The 23,031-nt window shown below is 35.8% G+C and overlaps 1 protein-coding gene across 5 annotated transcripts; it reads left to right on the forward strand.

Annotated features, from left to right (window-relative positions):
• The first annotated feature begins 1,517 nt into the window (after positions 1-1,517).
• Positions 1,518-22,728, forward strand: LOC127842440 (tetratricopeptide repeat protein 1-like). Of its 5 annotated transcripts, none has more exons than XM_052371947.1 (7): positions 1,518-1,656; positions 6,421-6,900; positions 8,276-8,397; positions 10,897-11,070; positions 17,946-18,131; positions 20,958-21,012; positions 22,415-22,728. In XM_052371947.1, the coding sequence occupies exons 2-7, from the start codon at positions 6,423-6,425 to the stop codon at positions 22,543-22,545; spliced, it is 1,146 nt and encodes a 381-aa protein (XP_052227907.1). In that variant the 5' UTR covers positions 1,518-1,656; positions 6,421-6,422; the 3' UTR covers positions 22,546-22,728. The 5 variants fall into 5 exon arrangements, with proteins under 5 accessions (XP_052227907.1, XP_052227904.1, XP_052227908.1 ...); XM_052371944.1 differs by having other exon boundaries at positions 1,524-1,670; XM_052371948.1 differs by having other exon boundaries at positions 1,524-1,670; positions 8,279-8,397.
• Positions 22,729-23,031: the final 303 nt, after the last annotated feature.

The raw sequence follows: 23,031 nt of genomic DNA on the forward strand, positions 1-23,031 counted from the left end.
TAAAATTTAAAAAAAGAAAAAAAGTAACCTTCAGCAGGGCTCGAACCACTGACTCCTGGAATCCTGGAGTAAAAGAAAACCACTAAGACCACTCGACCATCCGTCGTCATGCAATGAAGGAAGTATTTTATACTTTATATAAGCAATCCTCGTAATTTCACAAAATATAATGACAACAACAGTACTATCCAAAATTTTCAATCGTTTCGCGTTGCAACGCTATATATTTTTCAGGTTTTTAAATCGTCAAAAGATGCATTTAAAGGCTATTTAAGAGCTTGGTAAATGTTCAAGATTACTGTTTCCTACCAAATATCATAACTAAAACGAAAATTTTCGAATGTGAAACAACTTTTTAAAATTTTGTCATTTAACCAAAACGTGAAAAGGCCCCTTTAAAGTGACGACATATCAATAAGTATCGTGGCTAGAGTGTTACTAAAGCTGTATTATGAAGTCACGATAAGAATATGCGGCATTTTTACGTACTCACGAAACGTTATCTTAAAATTTATCATTAATACTACATTTTAGTACATGTACATAGATTGTACCATGAAATGTATTACACAAAACCATAAGACGGGAGTTCAATTAAGTGCATGGCCAGTCCGTTACACACATTTATATCTCGCATCCAGTGGATATTCCTGGTAAAATAACCTGTCTTTAATTAGTACAACACGTGTTAATTGTCTGGTATAGTTGATAGTTCAATGTATTAACTGACATATGTTCGTGCATAACTGTCTCGGCTTTATTATACAACTTCCGAATGAATAGCAAGCAAATGTGTTTTCAGTTCAGTTCAGATTTAAATAATTTGTTAAATTTGTTTTTGGCAGACGGATGGACTCATGTATTTAAAGTAACATCATTACTCAAAATCAACTAATATTTCGTAAAAAACGTTTACCCATTACAAATCAGTTTTTTATGCGTTAAATTTATTTATCGAAATATTACACGAAATATTCGTTGATTTTTTTAGGGTGTATGGGCTTTTAACATTGTACTTGTTGAAACATATTATCAGAGTCGTACAATATATACCATCTACGTCACTGGTATTATACATCACACAAACGAACATTGAATAAATACGTTATTAAGATGAAACGAAAACAAACTCAACGTTAATGCAAGTTTTTTATTACGCTAGCATGGGGCGAGTCGTTATGGGGCGAGTCGATAAGGGGGCGAGTCGTTACATAACCCGCTAGCCTACAGTATAAGAGTTCAAGTTTTTTTTAAAGATAAGCGATAATAGGGCCTAATATATTAGGGCCCATATAACAACACTGTGAAGGTATGCCTTTTCGAATAAATTTTAACTTTGAAGCACATGTACCCAATCTATTAACAACGCCTTAGGCTGTTGGCCTTAGATAAACGATATACTGGTGACTGTTTGATGACGATATGCAATTAATGTTTACTGTAAATAAACAAAATCGGTAAACTATGGCACCAGAAATAAACCGGTATACTCCTGACCATTTAAATTGAGTTGCCTCCCTTGGATTTAAGTTTACCACCTAATTAAATCGAAAACAGTGAAGAAGATTCACGAACAACTATGATCTCATTTCATAATTGATCAACAGTTACATTTTTTAAGTTTCGGTTTGATTATTTCTTTATTGATCAAAACACGTTTGGAAGCTGTTGTAAGTTTAAGTAATTGTAATTGTTTCTTAATATGGTAATCGTCTTGCCGATCACTCACAGTCTCAGTTAGTCCAACTTTTTTTTTACGGTGTTGGGATAGTATAATTAAGTGTATCTAGACCGAAAATGACTAAAAAAATTAATATAACGATAGTAACAATGGTTTCGACTCAAAAATTTCTATTTTGTGACAGCTATCAATCAAATTCCGGTTGCATTGCCAAAAAATAATACAAATTAACCACTATATCATGTAAACGTAGCTAAGACATGGCTTTATCAATAAACAATATCAACTTTTAGAACAAGGCACTGAAAATCTTATTTTTGAGAACTTAAACACTATAAAATTGTCATTTTTGTTTACTCGACTGAGAAGTTGCAACACGACAAAGCCCTACATTCACGCCCTAAACATGAGTCTAGAATGAATAAGCACACACTGTACAACTTTGCAATAGGTAAAAAAGTACAAAAATATTAAAATAACTTGATTTCTGCCTGTCCAAAGTGTCAGATTAAATTATTTCTTGCATAAAATGTGATGACTTCAAATTTTGTTTATCAATACAGCCATAAAGATCATCTAGAGATGATTTGTGAAACATCGTTTCATTGGCTATTGTAGTGGACATACTAAACACAACAACACTACTCTAAGCCTAGCAAAAGTTAGCACTGGTTCCCTGTCTGGAAATAATCATATCGGAGAAGCCAGATATCACAAAACTGGATTATACTAACTTTCATGCAAATAATAAATAAATAATTCACAGGCTAGCTAATCCGGTTTTTTAATAAATTATTGCTCATTGTCAGTTTCAGTTGTGAACGTTTAAATATGTGTCTTGTATAAGTATGGTTTAAATAATTTATTCTTTAAATGATTGTCGAACACTCCAACACATTTAAGTACCTTTGGTGATACTTGGTAATGAGCTGGGAATAGAAAAGCACGTGTCAATGTTTAAAAAACATACTAAAGCTCGGCATTCACCATCATACCTTATTACTTACCCGTCCCGTACCTTAAATTATTATCCAATTAGAACAAACGTATTATAAGTTGTGTAGGCTTTCAGTCATGTCACAAGTTTTGGTCGCTTCCGGTCAAAACGTAAAATCAAATTTCGAAAATGAGTTGAAATTATAGATCTGTTGCATTCTTCGCATATGATAACATAGTAAGCTGACAAAATATTGGTTTATTTATCGATTGCATGCGTGGAAATGACCACAGATGTGTTCTAGACACATGTTTACAGCGTGAATATAGGTGTTGGCTGTGTTGCGACTTCTCAGCCGAGTAAAAAAAAGATACCATTTTTGAGTGTTGAAGTTCTTTAAAATAGGATTTTCAATGCCTTATGCTAAAAGTTGTTATCTTATAGAGCTATGTCTAAGCTACATCTGCATGCCAAAGTTGTTGATTTGTATTACACTTCAACACCGTTATTTCTAACAGCGATAATCTGAAGTCACCTTTATTTCGAAGTATTTTTCAGGTCCAGATTTTGGTTCTTCTTTGTTCAATGTAAAATTTCATTGTTAATCCGAACCTCGTTAAACCGAAGAAATCGTTAATTTGAAAAGATTCTGTCGGTCCCAACACTATAATTCGCAACTTATTATCAATCTTTAATCCGAAGTCAAAACTGCAAAACACTGAGCGTAATTTCATACCTATGTTGTCTGCGCGTTGTGCATCAAAAGCCGATAATTACACCTTTGTCGTCTGCGCGTAGCGTGTTAATTTTATAATGTCGTCAAAAGCCGACGACGAGGCCAACAACACAAGAATGAACATGATATCTAATCAACATGTGACCACATGCATCAATGACGTTCTGCGAGCAAAACACGGGCGGAAGTGAGTTCTTCAATGTCTTTGACAAATTTGAGAAATATGCTGCACGCGTCCAGTTTAGTGCTGCTAACGCCGGTGTTCAGAGAGACATCGCGTCTTATTTAAAAAAAATGTCAATTCATTTCCATAAATGTATTCATATTTATTTACTTGTATGATGTGCTATTTATGATATTTTATTATGCTCTGTAATTAGAGAAAAATAAAAAGAAGAAAAAGAATCGTTTTATTCCTCCGTTTGTTACAAGAAGATATCTATTGCTATCTGACTAGTTTACGTTTTTAAGTAAAACAATTATTTAAAGTACAGTGTGACCGAACCATGTGGATTCAACAACGTTTTATTCTTACAGAATCAAAGAAGTTGTCTGTCAAATGTTTATTTCGAATTATTGTTAATCCGAAGTTTTTTTAACGGTTCCGACGACTTCGAAATAACGGTGTTGAAGTGAATATTATTTTTTGGAAATGCAACTGGACTCTGATTGATGGCTGTCAGAAAATATAAATTTTTGAGTTGAAACCCTTGTAACTATTATTATATTATTTTATTTTTTTACATTTTCGGTCTAAACACACTTTATTATACTATCCCAACACCGTTCCAGCCCCCTATGGTTGACGCTATCAAATATTAAGCAAGTTTTTATATTGGTACTATTTGGAGCGTACAACGGGGGAAAAACCAAAAAAATGGTGGAAAGTTGTCCTTCTTTGTTTGTATTGTTGGGCAAGTATTTTGTGGGCAACATTTAAGCCCTGATACCAGACAGTTAATATCAACCAATTGCAATACCCGGTAATATTTACATACCTGTGTAGATAATTCATTTCTCGATAATAATCCGTAATAATTATGTAATGACACATTAAATTGTGCATGCCTGAGCAATTTAAATCAAACCAGTATTCAAATTTTGGATATCTCTTGATTCGCTCCCTGTGTAGATTTTTATTGATAACGCAGCCTCGATGTAAACCATGTGGTTTAAATGTGAAGAATTACCTGCGGAAAGCACAGTTTGCATTCGTCTGTTTTGAGTGCAGAGCGTTATGTAATAAACCGATGTTATTATACTTTTATTGATTAATTGAGCATTGTTTTTATTTCTAAAGCGACAATTGAAAATTTGCAAGTTCTGAAATAAATAACATCTTTTATTTTTATATGGTACATAAATAATAGTGATACAGATCGTACAGTATACTGTCCTTTGTAACGTAAAATGTAAGTACATATTACAACACAGACAGAGGTGTGCAAAAGACATGCATAAAAAGTTGATGAAACTAAGAAGAGTAAATAGAAAGTGCACCATATCTGTTTTGAACATATGCTTATTAAATCAACAAAGATGAGCATATCTTTTACTTAGGTAAAAGTCGGTTTTAAAGGTAATGTTAAATAAAATTACGCGTACACGTTACACCGTAATGCCCTCTTCTGATTGGTTGATATTTAAATCTGTTTCATAACATGGCGAGAGGTCAGTGATTGTATTGCGATTTAAGCAGAAGTTTAACTGAAGAATTTATGTCCCTCTAACTTCAATTCGACGATATTTGAGGTAAAAATGGACTTCTGAACTAAAAGTTTATGAGTTCATAACATTATTTTGCAATTTTACGAAAATTGATGAAAATGTAAACATTCTGGTTTCCACCACGTAATTGGTCCTTCGCCGATACGACGTTCCAAAGAATTAAGTCCATATAAAAACTATCTCTAAATTCTTTGTGCCTCTTATAAATTAGGCTAAGTCCCAGTCAGTTGGAAACGCCGTCTCTCTGCTCATAGGTAGTTGTGCGCTGAAGGTTCTTCAAACTGCCTCTTCTGTCTAGATCTGGCGCCTAAAGCCGTGCTGTGTTCTGTTGTCATGCTAGCTGCCTGTTTGACAGGGGCACTGGTCTGACTGACATTTATTAATGAAACCGTTTAAAACTTTGCATGTGAGACCCTTGTGTAATGACCTGATCGCAAAAGTTGATTTCACCAAATAAGTAAAAGATTGATATTTAACAAATATTTGAGTAATTATGTGAATTCACATTTTGGAATCAGGTTACATTTATAACTCTATATAGATACTCATTTATACAATGTTTACAACACACATCCATCAATAAAGTAGCATTTAACAGATGGTTTGTGTCAAATTTTGTCAGTTTAAATAATTACAAAAGTAAAAATTATAACAAACATTGTGTTGGCTCTGAAATCTGATTTTATTGGGCATACATTATTTTTACTCATCACTTGTGTGTATTTCGAGTTTATGATGCCCTTCCGCCCGGGCCAGAGGCTGCATTATGTGAAGGCCTGGAGTGTGTCCCAGCATTTCTACCTAATTTACTTACTGGACTCGCCAAAGTTGAGACAAATTTGAAGTTCAGCTGCAATTGCCAGCTATTTTTTTTTTTTTTACTGAATGTTATACAATTTTTGGTGTGGTCTTGTGTGGAAACCAGAGTGCCTGGAGAAAGCCCACCTGTCCAGTATTTTAACCACCTACCAAACTCATTATGCTCAAAGAACTGTGATTGAAGTGAGAAGTGCATGTACCAACCACTGTGCTATTAACCAAAAAACCTTTTACTCCTCAAACAACAGTCACAAGCATTTTACACTGCCAGTGTGTGTAGATTTTGTACAAATAATTTCCTGTCTTTCTTTGAAATACCAATAAAAAAAAATCAAAGTTTAAGTTTTTATTTGAAATAGGTAACAACATTTGATAAGTAGTTAAGAATTATATTTTAAAACATCCTAAAAGTAATACTGTCTGGAAAATGTTTTATAACTTGTTAACTTGTTCTAAATTAAGTACATGTACACTTTCTTTTTTCAGCTGATAATTTGAACATAAATTATTTTTATTAAGGAATGGAGAACAATGAAAATGGAGACAAGTGGCCGAATCAAGGTGCCGGCTATGTTCCCCTGCATCTGCGTTTAAATGCTGATCCTAGTTTAATGGAAGATTGTACAAAAACTGCAAATGAAATTCAGTCTTTTTGTATGGCTGTTGAAGATTCCATTGATAGTAATGCATTATTTGATACAACACAACATGATGTTTCAACATTGCACAAGTTAGGAAATGTTGAGACTGCAGAAAATGATAAGCAGCCTTATAATTGTACAGAAAAAGAAATGGGTAATTTGACTGAGGTGAATAGGGATAAGTGCAATGAAAAAGACAAAGTGGTTACATTACATATAGATGATTCAAGTGAAAACACTGAGGCTAGCAGTGGAGATAGCGCTAAAACTGACAAAACTGTAAAGGGCAGTGGCCATGAAAACGAGGGTATGGATGGTAACTCTGAAGAAAAACATATAGAAGAAGCCACTGAAGAAGGTAGGTGTGAGATAATATAAGTTCTTGCACATACACAGTATGTGCAACATTTTCACTCCCAGCAGTTTATTTTATTTTAGAGTTTGCTTTTGTGTCAATTTTGTTCAATTTTCAAGTTGTTACAATAGCAAATATGTATTGAGAATAAAACTAATGTAACATTGCAGACAAATTTTCAGATGTGCGAGTGAAATTCATCAACTTTTAAATGGTAATAAACTAAAAATAGCAAAAAATATGATACCAGTATTCAGAAAATAAAGAATATCTTATGAGAGGAATATCGGTTCCTGAAAATGAGCCAGGTTTAAACATGTGCACACACTGTCTTCCCAGATTAGCCTGTGCAGTCTGCTTTTTTGAGGGTATTTTTATGTCCCCCACTATAGTAGTGGGGGACATATTGTTTTTGCCCTGTCTGTCTGTCTGTTGGTCTGTTGGTCTGTCTGTTGGTCTGTTTGCGCCAACTTTAACATTTTGCAATAACTTTTGCTATATTGAAGATAGCAATTTCATATTTGGCATGCATGTGTATCTTATGAAGCTGCACATTTTGAGTGGTGAAAGGTCAAGGTCATCCTTCAAGGTCAGAGGTCAAATATATGTGACCAAAATCGCTCATTTTATGAATACTTTTGCAATATTGAAGATAGCAACTTGATATTTGGCATGCATGTGTATCTTATGGAGCTGCACATTTTGAGTGTTGAAAGGTCAAGGTCAAGGTCATCCTTCAAGGTCGGAGGTCAAATATATGTGGCCCAAATCGCTTATTTTATGAATACTTTTGCAATATTGAAGATAGCAACTTGATATTTGGCATGCATGTGTATCTTATGGAGCTGCACATTTTGAGTGTTGAAAGGTCAAGGTCAAGGTCATCCTTCAAGGTCAGAGGTCAAATATATGTGGCCCAAATCGCTCATTTTATAAATACTTTTGCAATATTGAAGATAGCAACTTGATATTTGGCATGCATGTGTATCTCATGGAGCTGCACATTTTGAGTGGTGAAAGGTCAAGGTCATCCTTCAAGGTCAGAGGTCAAATATACGCGGCCCAAATCGCTTATTTTATGAATACTTTTGCAATATTGAAGATAGCAACTTGATATTTGGCATGCATGTGTATCTCATGGAGCTGCACATTTTGAGTGGTGAAAGGTCAAGGTCATCCTTCACAAGGTCAAGGTCATCCTTCACAAGGTCAAGGTCATATATAGGGGGACATTGTGTTTCACAAACACATCTTGTTCTTTTAAATGAAAATCCAGGTAATACTGTATTGCTTACTTCACAGGCTAATCAGGGAGTACACTTTACGCACATGCATTAAACCCTTTCCCAAAGCGCTACTCATGTTCAAGTTTTCCCAGCAGATGTGGCCAGCGAGGGGTCGGACCAGGAGTATGAGTCAGCCGAGGAAGGGGAGGAGCTAAATCTGGACCAACTGCATCTCAGGGACATGGAGAATGAACTGTCAGACGAACAGAAGGAGGTCACTGGAGTTTTATTTACTGTAAAATCATTGATATTTGTCGCCTTGAAATTTTGTGGTTTCTCAAAAAATGACTTTTAGGTGGACACTTAAATTAATGGATTTTTTACTTTGGAAAAAAAAGAATTAATGCTATTCATTATCCAATTGTGTTTGCATTAAATTTGTGGACCTGTCAATCCAAGAGAGCAAGGTAAATTTATGTCGCACAAATGATAATGATGCTATAAAAGGTTTTACAAAACTTCTGTTGATACGAGTAATCAGTCAGCACATATTAAAACGTTTATTACAAGTCACTTGCTGTTCATATAAAATCTGCATTTTTACATGTTTTTTTTTTTAAATGTAACATTTTTTTTCGGTTTAACTAAATTAGACATTTTTCGGAGTAAAGTAAATATAACTAGCTCAAAGAGCAACGTCCATGTCCACCCCAGCCTTCGGCCTTGTAAATTGTCACTTTACTCAGGGTCCAATATTTACTATACCCCTCAATAGCCTATTATATTGTTATAATAAACCCCCACAGAAAGGGATGAACGGGGGTGGATAGCTGTCTCTCTTTTGGCACATTTTTCATCGATCCACAACAAGTAATTTCTTTTTCAACAAGGCATGTTAAAGGTATTTATGATGTTTATGACAAAGCTGAAGTGCCCTTATTCACTGCCAACTGAGTAAATGCATACATTTGGTCTGATTTTGCTGATTTTCTTTTAAATATCAAAATGAAGAAAATTACTATGACGTTTATGCCAAAGCTGAAGTTCCCTCATTCACTGCCAAATGAGTTAAAGGGATCTTTTCACGGTTTGGTAAATTGACAAAATTGAAAAAAGTTGTTTCAGATTAGCAAATTTTCGTTTTAGTTAGGATATTTGTGAGGAAACAGTATTACTGAACATTTACCATAGTTCAATATAGCCATTATATGTATCTTTTGACGATTTGAAAACCTAAAAATTATCAAGCGTTGCAATGCGAAACGATTGAATAATTTGGATAGTTCTGTTTATGTCCTATAAATTTACGAAACTACGAAGATTGCTTATATGAAGTATAAAATACTTAAACTGTGTATACCCGGCGGGATAGCCGAGAGGGCTAAAGCGTTTTTACTTCAGACAAACTCCAGGACTCTGGGGGTCACTGGTTGGAGCCCTGGTACCGGCTACTTTTTTTCCTTTTTTTAATTTTATTTTTGATTTTATATTGGAGCTTTTAAGATCCAATGTTTACATTTATCAATATAAAGCATTTAATGACAAACTTCAAAATATGCCAAAATCTGTGAAAAGGCCCCTTTAAAGGGTCCTTTCCACAGATTTTGGCATGTATTTAAAGTTTGTCATTAAATGCTTTATATTGATAAATGTAAACTTTGGATCTAAAACAGACCAGTAAAAAACAAGTATAAAATTAAAAGAAGAAAAAAAGTGATCCTCAATTGGGCTTGAACCACTAACCCCTGGAGTAATAGTCTATCGCTTAGACCACTCAGCCATCCACACTCATATAATGAGTCATGAATTTTATACTATATAAACAGTAAGCAATTTTCATAGTATCACAAAATATAACAACAACAACAAAACTCTTAAATTATTCAATCGTTTCAAGTTGCAACGCTTAATAATTTTTAGGTTTTTAAATTGTCAAATGATGCACATTTTAGATGGACATTTTAGGAATGGTGAATGTTCAGTATTACTGTTTCCTCACAAATATCAGAACAACAACGAAAATTTGCAAATCTTTATTATTATTTTTTAATTTTGTCAATTTACCGAAACGTGTAAAGGCCCCTTAAATGCATAAATGCTGGTCTGATTTTTCTGATATTTTTTTAGTTTGTAAACATGAAGTAAAATACAGATGATTGCATCATTTACATCTATTTATAGTGTAAACATAAGTTCTACTGATGATTCACATTCAAACAACCAGATATTGGGAGAAAACTCTGATACCAGAAAGTTAAAACTTTTACACTTAATATCTTTCCCGCTCTGAGGCAAAATGTATATTTCCATATGCAACCAGCATTAAACCGAAACAGCTTGCGAGTAACTCGCTGTTTGATCAGGTCTTCTGCTGTTTTTTCTCAACAGTATCTAAATGTTGGAAAGGAATACATGTACTTTCAAACTTTAATCAAGATGAAATCTAGAAAGGTCTGAAATTGAATTTGATTTTCTAAGGCAGTACTAACGCATCAAAGTGCGTATCTGAGAGGCAAGGTTTCCCACTTAGATACATATTTTGACATATTTGTACTCCCGTAGGAAGTTTTATTTAATACCTTTGTTACTAAATTCAAGTTTTAAAGGCTTCGTTTCCAACCCTTAGATACTGATGAGCAGCAAACAGCATAAAACCTGAACAGACTGCAAGTTACTCGCAGGCTGTTCTGGTTTTATGCTGTTGCAAAAGCCATTTTTACTTTGCTTCTTATGGGGGACTGGATTAAATATATCCCTCCTGGCCTAATTTCAGGAGAAGAGAGAAAGTGTGGCAGCCTTGAAGGAAGAAGGCAATGAGTTATTCCGTACAGGAAGCTACAAGTCGGCCATTATCGCCTATTCCAGGGCATTGAGGGCCTGTCCACTGAAGTTTGCCCGGGACCGGGCCATATTGTATTCAAACAAGGCAGCCTGCAAAATGAGACTGGTATTTAACTTATGCAACATTTTTATGCCCTCTTCTTCGAAGAAGAGGGGGTGTATGGTTTTTGGCCTGTCTGTCATTCTGTCCCAAAACTTTAACCTTGGTTCAAGTTTGATAACTTTTGCAATATTGAATATAGCAAATTTATATTTGGCATGCATGTGTATCTCATGGATAAGGTCATCCTTCAAGGTCAAAGTTCAAATATCATTGTATTTTTCTTTCCTAAAACTTTACCCCTCGTTAAAGTTTGGATTAAAGGTTTTGAATATTGAAGATAGCAACTTGATATTTGGCATTCATGTGTATCTCATGAAGCTGCACATTTTGAGTGGTGAATGGTCAAGGTCATTCTTCAAGGTCAAAAGTTAAAAAAATACAATCCAAAGAAAGTAATAAGCTTTAAAAGGGAGATAATTTCTAAACCTGCCATTTTTATGCTCCCCGAAATATTTTCGGTGGAGCATATACTAGTAGTTGCCAGTTTGTAGTTCCTTACTTCCTTCCTTCCTTTCTTCCGTCACACTTTTGTTACAGTTTCTGAGGTGACTGGGGTCAAGGTCAAGGTCACCGAGGCTAATAATAGATTTTTCCGTCACACTTTTGTTACAGTTTCTCATAGCACCTTTAATTCTTTACAGATCTCTTTCATATTTGCCATGTAGGTACCTTGCATGGACCTCTACCTTTTGATGAGGTTTGAGGTCACTGGGGTCAAGGTCAAGGTCACTGAGGCTAATAATATATTTTTCTGTCACACTTTTGTTACAGTTTCTCATAGCACCTTCAATACTTTAACGATCTCTTTTATATAAGCCATGTACATGTACGTACCTTGCATGGACCTCTACCTTTTGATGAGGTTTGAGGTCACTGGGGTCAAGGTCACTGAGGCTAATAATAGATTTTTCCGTCACACTTTTGTTACAGCTTCTCATAGCACCTTCAATTCTTTACCGATCTCTTTCATATTTGGCATGTAGGTACCTTGCATGGACCTCTACCTTTTGATGAGGTTTGAGGTCACTGAGGTCAAGGTCACCGAGGCTAATAATATATTTTTTTAGGTAGTTATAAACACATAGATTGACAAAGCTCATCATCGGTTAGCATCCATCAGTTTCACTGATATTGTTGTATTTCAAAGCGGCGCAATAGGGGGCATTGTGTTTCTAACAAACACATCTCTTGTTCAGTAAGTTATTGTTATGGCCAGTGCTATATTGTAAACAAACAAGGCAGCCTGCAAAATGAGATTGGCTTTTTGTTTTACTTTTGCAACATTTAACAGTAAGTTATTGTTATGGACAGTGTGCTATATTTTATTCAAATAAGGCTGCCTGCAAAATGAGACTGGTATTTGACTTATGCAACATTTTTTTGTAAGTAATTGTTATGGACAGTGCTATATTGTATTTAAACAATGCTGCCTGCAAAATGAGACTGGTATTTGACTTGTGCAATATTTTTCAGTTTTAAAGAAATTGTTATAGACAGTGCTATAATTATTATATTCCATCAAGACTGCCTGCAAAATGAGACTGGTATTTGACTGATGCAACATTTTTTAGTAAGTAATTGTTATGAACAGTGCTATATTGTATTCCAACAATGCAGCCTGCAAAATGAGACTGGTATTTGACTTATGCAACATTTTTCAGTTTTCAAGAAATTGTTATAGACAGTGCTATATTGTATGCAAACAAGGCTGCCTGCAAAATGAGACTGGTATTTGACTGATGCAACATTTTTATGCTCCCCCAAAATTTATTTTTGGGGGAGCATATAGTTGCCGCTTTGTCTGTCCGTGTGTGCGTCTGTCTGTCCGTCCGTGCACAATTTTTGTCCGGTCTATTTCTCAGCAACTAATGACCGGAAATCAATGAAACTTTATAGGCAGCTTCACTACCAAGAGGAGATGTGCATATTATCAGTGGGTTCTGGTCGGATGATTTTTCACAGAGTTATGGCCCTTTGAAATTTTCTATAAAAAAATTCTTGTCCCCCAACTACTGTGCCCTCAAGACGTTTCCTTTTATCTGAATATATAGTGCAATATTGTGACAAAAAAAACCTTTGGAGGGCATCACCCGTCTCCGACGGTTTCTTGTTTAGTAAGTAATTGTTATGGACAGTGCTACATTGTATTCAAACAAGGCTGCCTGCAAAATGTGACTGGTATTTGACTTTGTTTTATGTAACATTTTTATGCCCCCGGTAGGGTCACTGGGGGCTGACGAGGTCAAAGCGTAGTCCGTTTCGCTACGACGTCGGGTATATGTTTTACTACGAAAACATGGTGTAAATACACTACTTAATCAGGCGAGTTCCATATTTTCTGGTGTTTATGGATTAGAGAACGGAACATCCAGTAATGGTAGGTACTTATTTTCAATAACAAACTAATAACAAATGCGCGTAGTTGCAACCTTTAAGTTTATTTTGAGCTAAAATCGAAATATTTTGATTTGAAGCAATGCATAAGGTGGTTATTCTGTTAAAATAGCCTATTACGGTAACTTAAATTAAATAAAACTACATTTTACTTTGATTCAGTGTACATTACACATTTTAAAGTACAAAACAGGTTACGAACATATATTTTAATTATGCAAATTCTTTGTTTCGAAGGAAATTACAAGTCGTTTTATGTAAAGGTTTCGCACAGAGTATGTATTGGTTGCGCAACGAAGTACAAATATAATGTATAGGTTGCTCAATGAAGTTTCTGTATCCATTTCTGGACATATCACATGCAGTTTTCAGTAACTGCAGACTGCCATTTCCGAGTGCAAAAGATGCCGTGCTTCACTGTGCGCATGAACATCCAAACGAAAAGGTTGAACCCGGTGAAAGCCTGCAGAGTCCCGGCAGAGCCCCGGTATACCGTCACTACGCCGGCACTCACCGGGGTTATACCGGCATCAGACCCCGGCAGAGCTGCGGCAACGCCCCGGTTTAACCGGGGACAACCGGGGCTCCACCGGGAAAGTATTCAAATGTTTTATACCTCCGGGATGAACCAGGAGTTACCGGGAAGGACCGGCAATAACCGGCTTGGCACTGGAAACAACCGGGACTGCATCGGGAACAACCGGGACGGTACCGTCAGAGCACCGGTTTACTTATGTAACGTAGCTATAAAGGGACTCTGCCGGCATTCACCGGGGCGTTGCCGTAGCTCTGCCGGGGTGGTTTTGGGCCCCGGTGGAGCTAAGGTGCCGTCCCGGTTGTTCCCGGTACAGTCCCGGTTGTTCCAGGTGCCACGCAGGTCGTTGCCGGTCCTACTCGGTGACTCCCGGTTCATCCCGGAGGTATTAAACATTTTAATACTTTCCCGGTGGAGCACCGGTTGTCCCCGGTCGTCCACGGTTTATCCCGGTGGAGCACCGGTTCTAGGGCTGCAACAATATACCGGTATATCGGTATATATCGCAATACGCAATCCGCATATTGTATTGCGATATGATTTTCATCATACCGGTACGAAAATTTTACAAAAATTCATTCACATTTCGTCCAGAAAAGCCATCCGAAATAATGATAAAAAGGTAAACAAAACAAAGCAGTGTAAATTATTTTTTACGTAAAAAAAGCATTCTAAAGTGTATTATACGGAGTAGTGTTGTTACATGGGAGCATTCATTCGATGCTTTTGAACAGATTATCGTTGAATTAATTGCGCACAGCTGTAAATGTTTCGTTCGATTCTGATTTGAGCATTATTTGTAATCCGAATTTCGGAAACACGCTTCCAAATTTGAATGCTAACGCGACAATAAAAAATTATAGCGTCAAATAAAAAGTGCTTTATCCTTTGTTTCAATAAAAAGCGCCGCGAAAATTATACAGACATGTAGAACGTCGCATGGAAAGTATGGGTGTATTTTGTGTTGTATAAAAACGGGAACATCACGTCAGCTGAATTACGCGTGTTCAGTGGGAAAAACGCCCCGGTTGGACGTTATTTCATCACATCTTTAAATAGTTACAATTGCAAAAATGTATTTGATACTTAAGAAAATTTGCAAATGTTTGTGTTTCTTATTATTCTTGAGCACATTTATAGTAAATATTTACCAGAATTTGCTTTAAAATTGGAATTTTTGGGATTATTGGGTAATTGGCAAGTTATAATTTTGGTACAAGTTAGCAATATATTGCGATATATTGCAATACGGGTTTTTGAACTGACAATATATTGCAATACGGTTTTTGGCGTATTGTTGCAGCACTAACCGGTTCATCCCGGTAGGGCCCCGGTTCATCCCGGTAGATGCCTGATCACGCACTGGGGCTCCGCCGGCATCATAGTGAGACTGGGCCTTAACCGCATTGTAACACGAAGTAAATTTACCGGCCGTCATGTACGCAGTTAACAATAACCTGTGACAGAAACCCACTGCCACAATTTACAACAATATATTGATTATGCAATTGCGGATTTGTGCCATTGGGGTCCTACTTTCCACACCTTACGGCTGTTACAGGTGTGGATTTTACAGGTACAATCATGTATACGAACATGAAATTCACCTCAAAATTAGTTGACGATTACCGATTTTCAAGAAAATCGCTTTGATATATACAATGTAAAAATCAAAATCCGTATGAGATAAATAATGATCGAAGTTGGAACATGGGATTTACTTTGACATAAGCAGAGTTTCGAGATAAGCGAGTTGGGAATAACGAGAATCGAATGTCATTTGATAAAGAGTACCGTATGCTGAAAACCTATCGTCGGTCTCTATCAAAATGAACGTATAAGGGATTGTCAAAAGGTGAAGATGCGTCATTTTTATTGAGACCGACGACATTAGGTTCTCGACTCTCAACTGTCATCTTATGTATGGATTTTCGATTTTAATCGTTTCCTTTGGCCTAGTCGTGAATGTAATTATATCATAATAATGTGCATTACCATGTCGACTGTGCGCTTCGGATCATGTTGTGCCGTTGTTACTACCTCTGTCTCAAAGGAAACATCCAGCCACTCCATGACTCTGTATTAATTTTTTTTCTTCTTTATTTTGCCTTTGAGAGATAACCAATACGTCTTCTGTGAGAAACGCATGCACGCTAAAGCGTTGTCGTAGCGAGGCATATACGTATGCTGTCAGAGACATGATCATGCCTTATAATAATATGTAGCCTTTATTTCTGATAACTGGGTCACCCTACACATTTCTAAACACCCCAGTGGCTTAACAATACATAGATCAATATGGAAATTGTAAAATTGTGTCAATTAAACACAGTTGTAAACCTTAATTGCATTTTTTTAAAGTGAAACTTGACTTCGGTTTGATAAATCAGCGGTCTATTTCATGTTTAACCGCATAAACCAGACACATCTTGGATTATAATTTGATGTAACAGACCTATGAAATGACATTGTGCTTAAATTCAGAGTTTTGTTATTACAAAATCATAATCTTACATGTTTTAAACACAATTTTCGACTTATCCGTTCTCGATGTCATGTGTATTTAAACAATGTTTTCGTAGTAAAACATATACTCGAAGTCGTAGCGAAACGGACTACGCTTTGACCTCGTCAGCCCCCAGTGAGGGTGGCATAAAGCAGTTGAACTGTCCGTCAGTCAGTATGTCAGTATGTGTGTATGTGTGTATGTCAGTCTGTCCGTCCGTCCGAAAAAAACTTTAACATTGGCCATAACTTTTCACTATTGAAGATAGCAATTAAAAACTTACTATATCCTTGATGCACAAAGTGCAATGTAATATGTATAATTGCTTCTAGTGTTATAAATTAAAAACCAATCTGACAGCAGAGTTTTACTTTGTTAGTGTTCGCAAGAAATGCATGTAAGGTGCATTTGAGAATGCACGTATAGTAAAAGATATTGACTCCCTGTACACTTATTTATTTCTTAACTTTGAAACAAACTGTAATTTTGCTTTTTTATTTTTTATTTAAATAATGTGTAGCCAAGACTGCACCAAAACTATTTTAAAGATTTTTGTATGAATGATAAAGCTAGCAATGTTAGTTTTGCCCATTTTTGCCCTCCCTTCCTTCAGAGGAGATGTAGTACAAAGGTTTCATCTAGGGCTGCACACAGAGTAATATAAATAGTCAAACAAATAAATGAATTATTGTAACCAGCTTTGTGAGTTGAAGAAATGTGTGTGTTTTTTTTTGCTAACTGATTGATTAAGAGTGATTCCAAAACTGCAGCAGTATCTGTTTTTTGTGCGCTATAAAAATTACAACACTTAATTTTACCAATATACCTTATAGCTCACCTGAGCTCATCCTAGTCATGGTGAGCTTTTGTGATTACAGTTTGTGCGTCGTTAGCATGTGCCTTATAAATACTCTAGATTCCACAGTTATTGTCTTATCATCATGAAACTTGTTATGAAGATTTATCAGAATTAAATCATGGCTGAGTTTGAAACTGGGCCAGTTAAGGTCAAATTGAAGAACAAGCTTGTTATCACTCAACAAGTCACAGTTTAAGTTCAATCTTTTTGAAACTTGGTCAGAAAATTTGTTCTTATGATATCTGGGTTGACTTTAAAAATGTTTCTGGTCTGTTTAAAACATGGCAACAAGGGGGCGGGGAGGTTTTCCTTATATGGCTTCAGTGAAACCTTGTTAACATTCTAGAAGTAACATTTTTAGTCCAATCTTCATGAAAGTTGGTCAAAATATTTTGCCAAATGAAGTAAGGGCCAAGTTTGAAACTGGGTTATTTTATATGATAAATCATAAAAACTAGGTCACAAGTCCATTTTAAAGAAAAAGGTTGTTTAGATGCAGAAGTCACATTGAGTCAATATATTTTAGTTCTTTTGTTTCTTAGGTGACTGCCCTAGAGCCCATGGGCCTCTTATTATATTGACAGGAGATGTACGAAGAGTGTATCCGAGACTGCACCAAGGCAATAGAGCTGCACCCACACTACCTGAAGGCGGTCATGCGACGCGCAGAAATCTACGAGAAGCTAGACAAACTGGACGAGGCACTGGCTGACTACCAGAAGATACTGGAGCTTGATCCAGGGCAGCATTCGGCCCGGGCGGCTTGTTTAGTGAGCAATCTCTTCATCTGAATTGTTTTCAATGGATTGTTCTAATATTTTTTTATGAATGCAAATGTTCTAGATTAAAAAATAATGCATTTACATTATATTCAATTAATTAATAATATTACTAAGTAAAGAAGAGGAAGAAGCTTGACTTTTTGTGTGGGGATAATTATGATTCGAACTTGATGATAATAAAAGTCTTTGTTATGCTAAGAAAGTGTTTGTGACAGAGTCACCATTTAGTGTATAATTTCCAAACATGGAATTAATTTTAAAAATTAATAATTAAAATCTGTGAACAGGGATCTTTTAAGCATCAGTGTGTTCATTTTTATTTAAAAAAAACTACTTTGTAGAAATGTCTATCAATTTTATTAGGGTAAAAAATGTATAAAAAACGAACACCTATAAGCTGATGAAATAACAATTAAGTAAGTATGATTAAAGTAGCTTCAGTACACTGCCATAGCTGGCACTTCATCAGAAGAAAATCAGCATTTACATAGTGAATATTTATGCAAATCACTATGGATCGTAAAGAGTTATTCATTGCATTTTTTTTTAGCTCACCTCAACGTTCTCATGGTGAGCTTTTGGGATCACCATTTGTCCATCATCAACATTTTGCCTTGTTAACACTCTAGATGCGACATTTATTGACTGATCTTCATGAAACTTGGTCAGATGTTTTGTCCCAATGATATCTTGGTTGAGTTCCAAACTGGGTCACTTGAGGTTAAAAACTAGGTTACTAGGCCAAATTTAAGAAAAAGCTTGTTAACACTCTAGACATCACTTTTATTGTCCAATTTTCATCAAACTTTGTCAGAACATTTGTCCCAATAATACCCAGCTGGGATCCGGTCAGTTGAAAAACAAAGCCGCTATGGGGCGGTGCAGTTTTTCTTATATGGCTACAGTAAAACTTTGTTAACACTCTAGAAGTCTTATTTTAAGTCCAATCTTTATGAAACTTGGTCAGAACTTTTGTTCTTATAATTTCTTGGCTGGTATCTTAAGTGGTTCCAGTTCGTTGAAAAACATGGCCGCCAGCGGCCGGCAACCAGGGGGCAGGCAGTTTTCCTTATTATTATAGTAAAACCTTATTTGCACTCTAGAAGTCGTATTTTTAGTAAAATCTTCAAGAAACTTGGTCATAACATTTGTCTTAATGATAGCTAAGTTGAGTTTGAAAATGGTTCAGGTCCGTTGAATATATTGCGCCCAAGGGGCAGGGCAGTTTTCCTAATATTGCTATAGTAAAACCTTATTAACACTCTATGAGTCACATTTCTAGTCCTTTCTTCTTGAAACTTGGTCATAACATTTGTTCTTATGATAGCTAGGCTGAGTTTGAAAATGGTTCCAGATCGTTGAAAAACATGGCTGCCAGGTGGCGGATCAATTTTCTTTATATGGCTATAGTAAAAATTTTGATAACACTCTAGAAGTCACACTTTAAGTCCAATCTTCATGGAACTTGGTCACAAGAGTTGTCCCAATGATATCTATGACAAGTTAAAAAATGGTTCCAGTTGGTTGAAAAACATGGCTGCCATTTGGAGGTGCATTTTTCCTTATATGACTATAGTAAAAACACATTAACACTCTAGAGGCCAATTTTATGGTCCGATCTTCATGAAGCTTGGACAGAACATTGGTCCCAATGAAATATTGATTAAGTTCCAAAATGATTCTGGTCTGTTCAAAAACATGGTCGACGGGGGTGGGGCATTTTGCCTTATATGGCTACATATGGCTATAGTAAAACCTTGTTAACACTCTAGAGGCCGCATTTATTGTCTCATCATCATGAAACTTTGTCAGAAGATTTGTCTCAATAATATCTTGTACAAGTTCGAAAATGGTTTTGGTTGGTTGAAAAACATGGCTGCCAGGGTGGTCACATTTTTCCTCATATGGCTATAGAATAAACTTGATAACACTCTAAAAGTCACATTTATTGTCAAATCTTATGAAACTTGGTCAGAATTTTTGTTCTAATGATATCTTGAACGAGTTGGAATATTGTTCCCCTTTCTTAGCTCAACTGAGCACAACGTGCTCATGATGAGCTTTTGTGATCGCCTTTTGTTTTTAAATCTGGCCTCAATGGGTCGGGCATTTTTCCTTATATGGCTATATATTACTTTAGTCAAACCTTGTTAACACTCTAGAGGCCACTTTTATTGTCTGATCTTAATGAAACTTGGTTAGAAGATTTTCCCAATGATGTCTTGGACAAGTTTCAAAATAGTTCTGGTTGGTTGAAAAAGATGGCCACCAGGGGGCGGGGCATTTTTCCTAATAGGGCTCAAGTAAAAACTTGTTAACACTCTAAAAGTCACATTTATTGTCCAATTTTCATAACACGTGGTCAGAACATTTGTGTTAATGCTATCATGGATTAGTTCAAAAATAGTTCTTGTCTGTTGAAAAACATAGCCTTTAGGGACTTCATCCTAATATGGCTATAGTAAAACCTTGTTAGTTACATTTATAGTTCACTCTGCATGAAACTTGGTCAGAACATTTGTTCTAATGGGTGAGCGACTTTGGCCTTCCAGGCCCTCTTGTTTAAATTGTGTTCCAATAATACATAAAACTAGTTTGACTTTGAAAATCTAGTCAATTTATTGAAATTTCAGGAAAAGGTGCTGTATAATCATTATTGATGTGAAATGATAATTTTAAAGAGTGCATGTTGAGGTGGGACCTTGGTAGAGCTGGGTGCTGTGGCCTGCTGTTTAAGCTTGTCTGGGCGGTACAGCTCTGTGCAATTTTGGATTGCAGTAAGATTAATTACCTGTAATGTGTTTATCTTTTCAGAGACTACCAGATCAAATCAAGGAGAGGAATGAAAAGCTCAAAACTGAAATGATTGGTAACTATAAGTTTGATAGATTATATGGTATATTTTTCCATTAGCCTTGCAACTATTTACGTGCTAAGAAGTACTTTTTTTTCAAAATTCAACATTAAGTGATGATTCAGAGCTGTGTAGCATACTCAATGTAAACACGTTTGCGCTTTCCTTAATTGGTACTTAGTGATCATGTCCACCAGTTGGTAAATGGCTTTGTTGGTTTGAGATTTATAGTCTATATAAGTTTGATAGATTATATGGTATATTTTTCCATTAGCCTTGCAACTATTTACGTGCTAAGAAGTACTTTTTTTTCAAAATTCAACATTAAGTGATGATTCAGAGCTGTGTAGCATACTCAATGTAAACACGTTTGCGCTTTCCTTAATTGGTACTTAGTGATCATGTCCACCAGTTGGTAAATGGCTTTGTTGGTTTGAGATTTATAGTCTGTTAATTAGAAGTAAGTTAGCTATTTAATGTAATTCACCCTTTGTAGTCAGACCCTTTTGCTTAATTGACAGGTACACTTTCTGAAGTGCAGCCCCCTGTTTTTAACTGTAACATGTGGTCATGTGCAAGGCTTTGTTAATTATAAAAAAAAGAATGTTTGTGGCCATGAAATGGTCATTTAAGAAAAACCACAACAGTTAATGCAAACAAATATTAATTGTTTCACACTACTTTCTTGACTTCAAAGTTGGCTGAAGATGAATACGTTATCGAAGCAGACTATAAACCTCACCTTTAACCTTTACTTTCTTGACAGATCGATACAGAATGTGTATGTATTAATGCCTCTATCACTTTTGGTGCAATAAATTGGTTTGATGTGGTCAGAATGGTCAGGCAATCATTTTCCATCTGCCATTTGAAATTATATTTAAGGGCAAAAGTTGTACGACAATAACATTATTTCTGACTAAGCAACAGGGAGATAAATAGTAGGAAAACAACAAACAAGAAGGCTTTTTGCTCTGGATATTTCACATTTTTATGTCCCCCACCACTATAGTGGGGGACAAATTGTTTTTGCCCTGTCTGTTGGTGTGTTTGTTTGTGCAAACTTTAACATTTGCCATAACTTTTGCAATATTGAAGATAGCAACTTAATATTTGGCATGCATGTGTATCTCATGGAGCTGCACATTTTGAGTGGTGAATGGTCAAGGTCATGATAATCCTTCAAGGTCAAAAGTCAAATATATGGGTAAAAATGGCTAATTTTAATGTACACTTTTGCAATATTGAAGATAGCAACTTGATATTTGGCATGCATGTGTATCTCATGGAGCTGCACATTTTGAGTGGTGAAAGGTCAAGGTCATCCTTCTAGGTCAAAGGTCAAATATATGGGGACATAGTGTTTCACAAACACATCGCTTGTTTGTTTAAAAAAATGATATTCTAATCATTGTAGGAAAGCTCAAGGAACTGGGGAACATGGTTCTACGACCGTTTGGACTGTCCACCAACAATTTCCAGCTTAACCAAGACCCAAACACAGGGGGATACTCTGTCAACTTTGTGCAGAACACCCCACAACAGTGATATTAATAATGTTGAAACTGTTTCAAATGATATCCAATTATATATGTAATGATGTTGATTCTAAGACAAGATGGAAGTAGGATGAGTTCAATTTGAACTGATTACTGTGATAAGTAATGGCTTCACACAACTTTAGTGTACATGTAACTTTGAAGTGATATGTAATAAATGGAATAATTCTTATTCTGACACCAGTTGGTTATTGCTTGACTTTTACTTCATAGAATTGATTCTCATCTAGCACCGGTACCTGTGTGGTATCAGAAATGTTGCTGATCCCAAGGATTAATGATACTTTGATGTTTTTATTTAGAGCATACTTTCACCCTTTCCCACTCAGCAAAGTGAAAATAGTTATGTGTAAACAGCATAAAACCAGAACAGGCTGCAAGTAACTTGCAGTGTGTTCAGTTTGTATGCTGTTTGCTGCTCATCAGTATCTAAGGGTTGGAGATGAAGCCTTTGAAATGTTAATCTCGTAAGAAA

The sequence above is a fragment of the Dreissena polymorpha genome, chromosome 8, assembly GCF_020536995.1.
Source record: "Dreissena polymorpha isolate Duluth1 chromosome 8, UMN_Dpol_1.0, whole genome shotgun sequence".
NCBI lineage: Eukaryota > Metazoa > Mollusca > Bivalvia > Myida > Dreissenidae > Dreissena > Dreissena polymorpha.

What these genes read in the sequence shown, in the direction of transcription:
- LOC127842440 (XM_052371947.1), top strand. Translation starts at nt 6,423, where the DNA reads ATGGAGAACAATGAAAATGGAGACAAGTGGCCGAATCAAGGTGCCGGC. An exon ending in TGTCAGACGAACAGAAGGAG is followed by an intron (nt 8,398 to 10,896) that starts GTCACTGGAGTT and finishes GCCTAATTTCAG; the next exon opens with GAGAAGAGAGAAAGTGTGGC. An exon ending in CAGCCTGCAAAATGAGACTG is followed by an intron (nt 11,071 to 17,945) that starts GTATTTAACTTA and finishes TTATATTGACAG; the next exon opens with GAGATGTACGAAGAGTGTAT.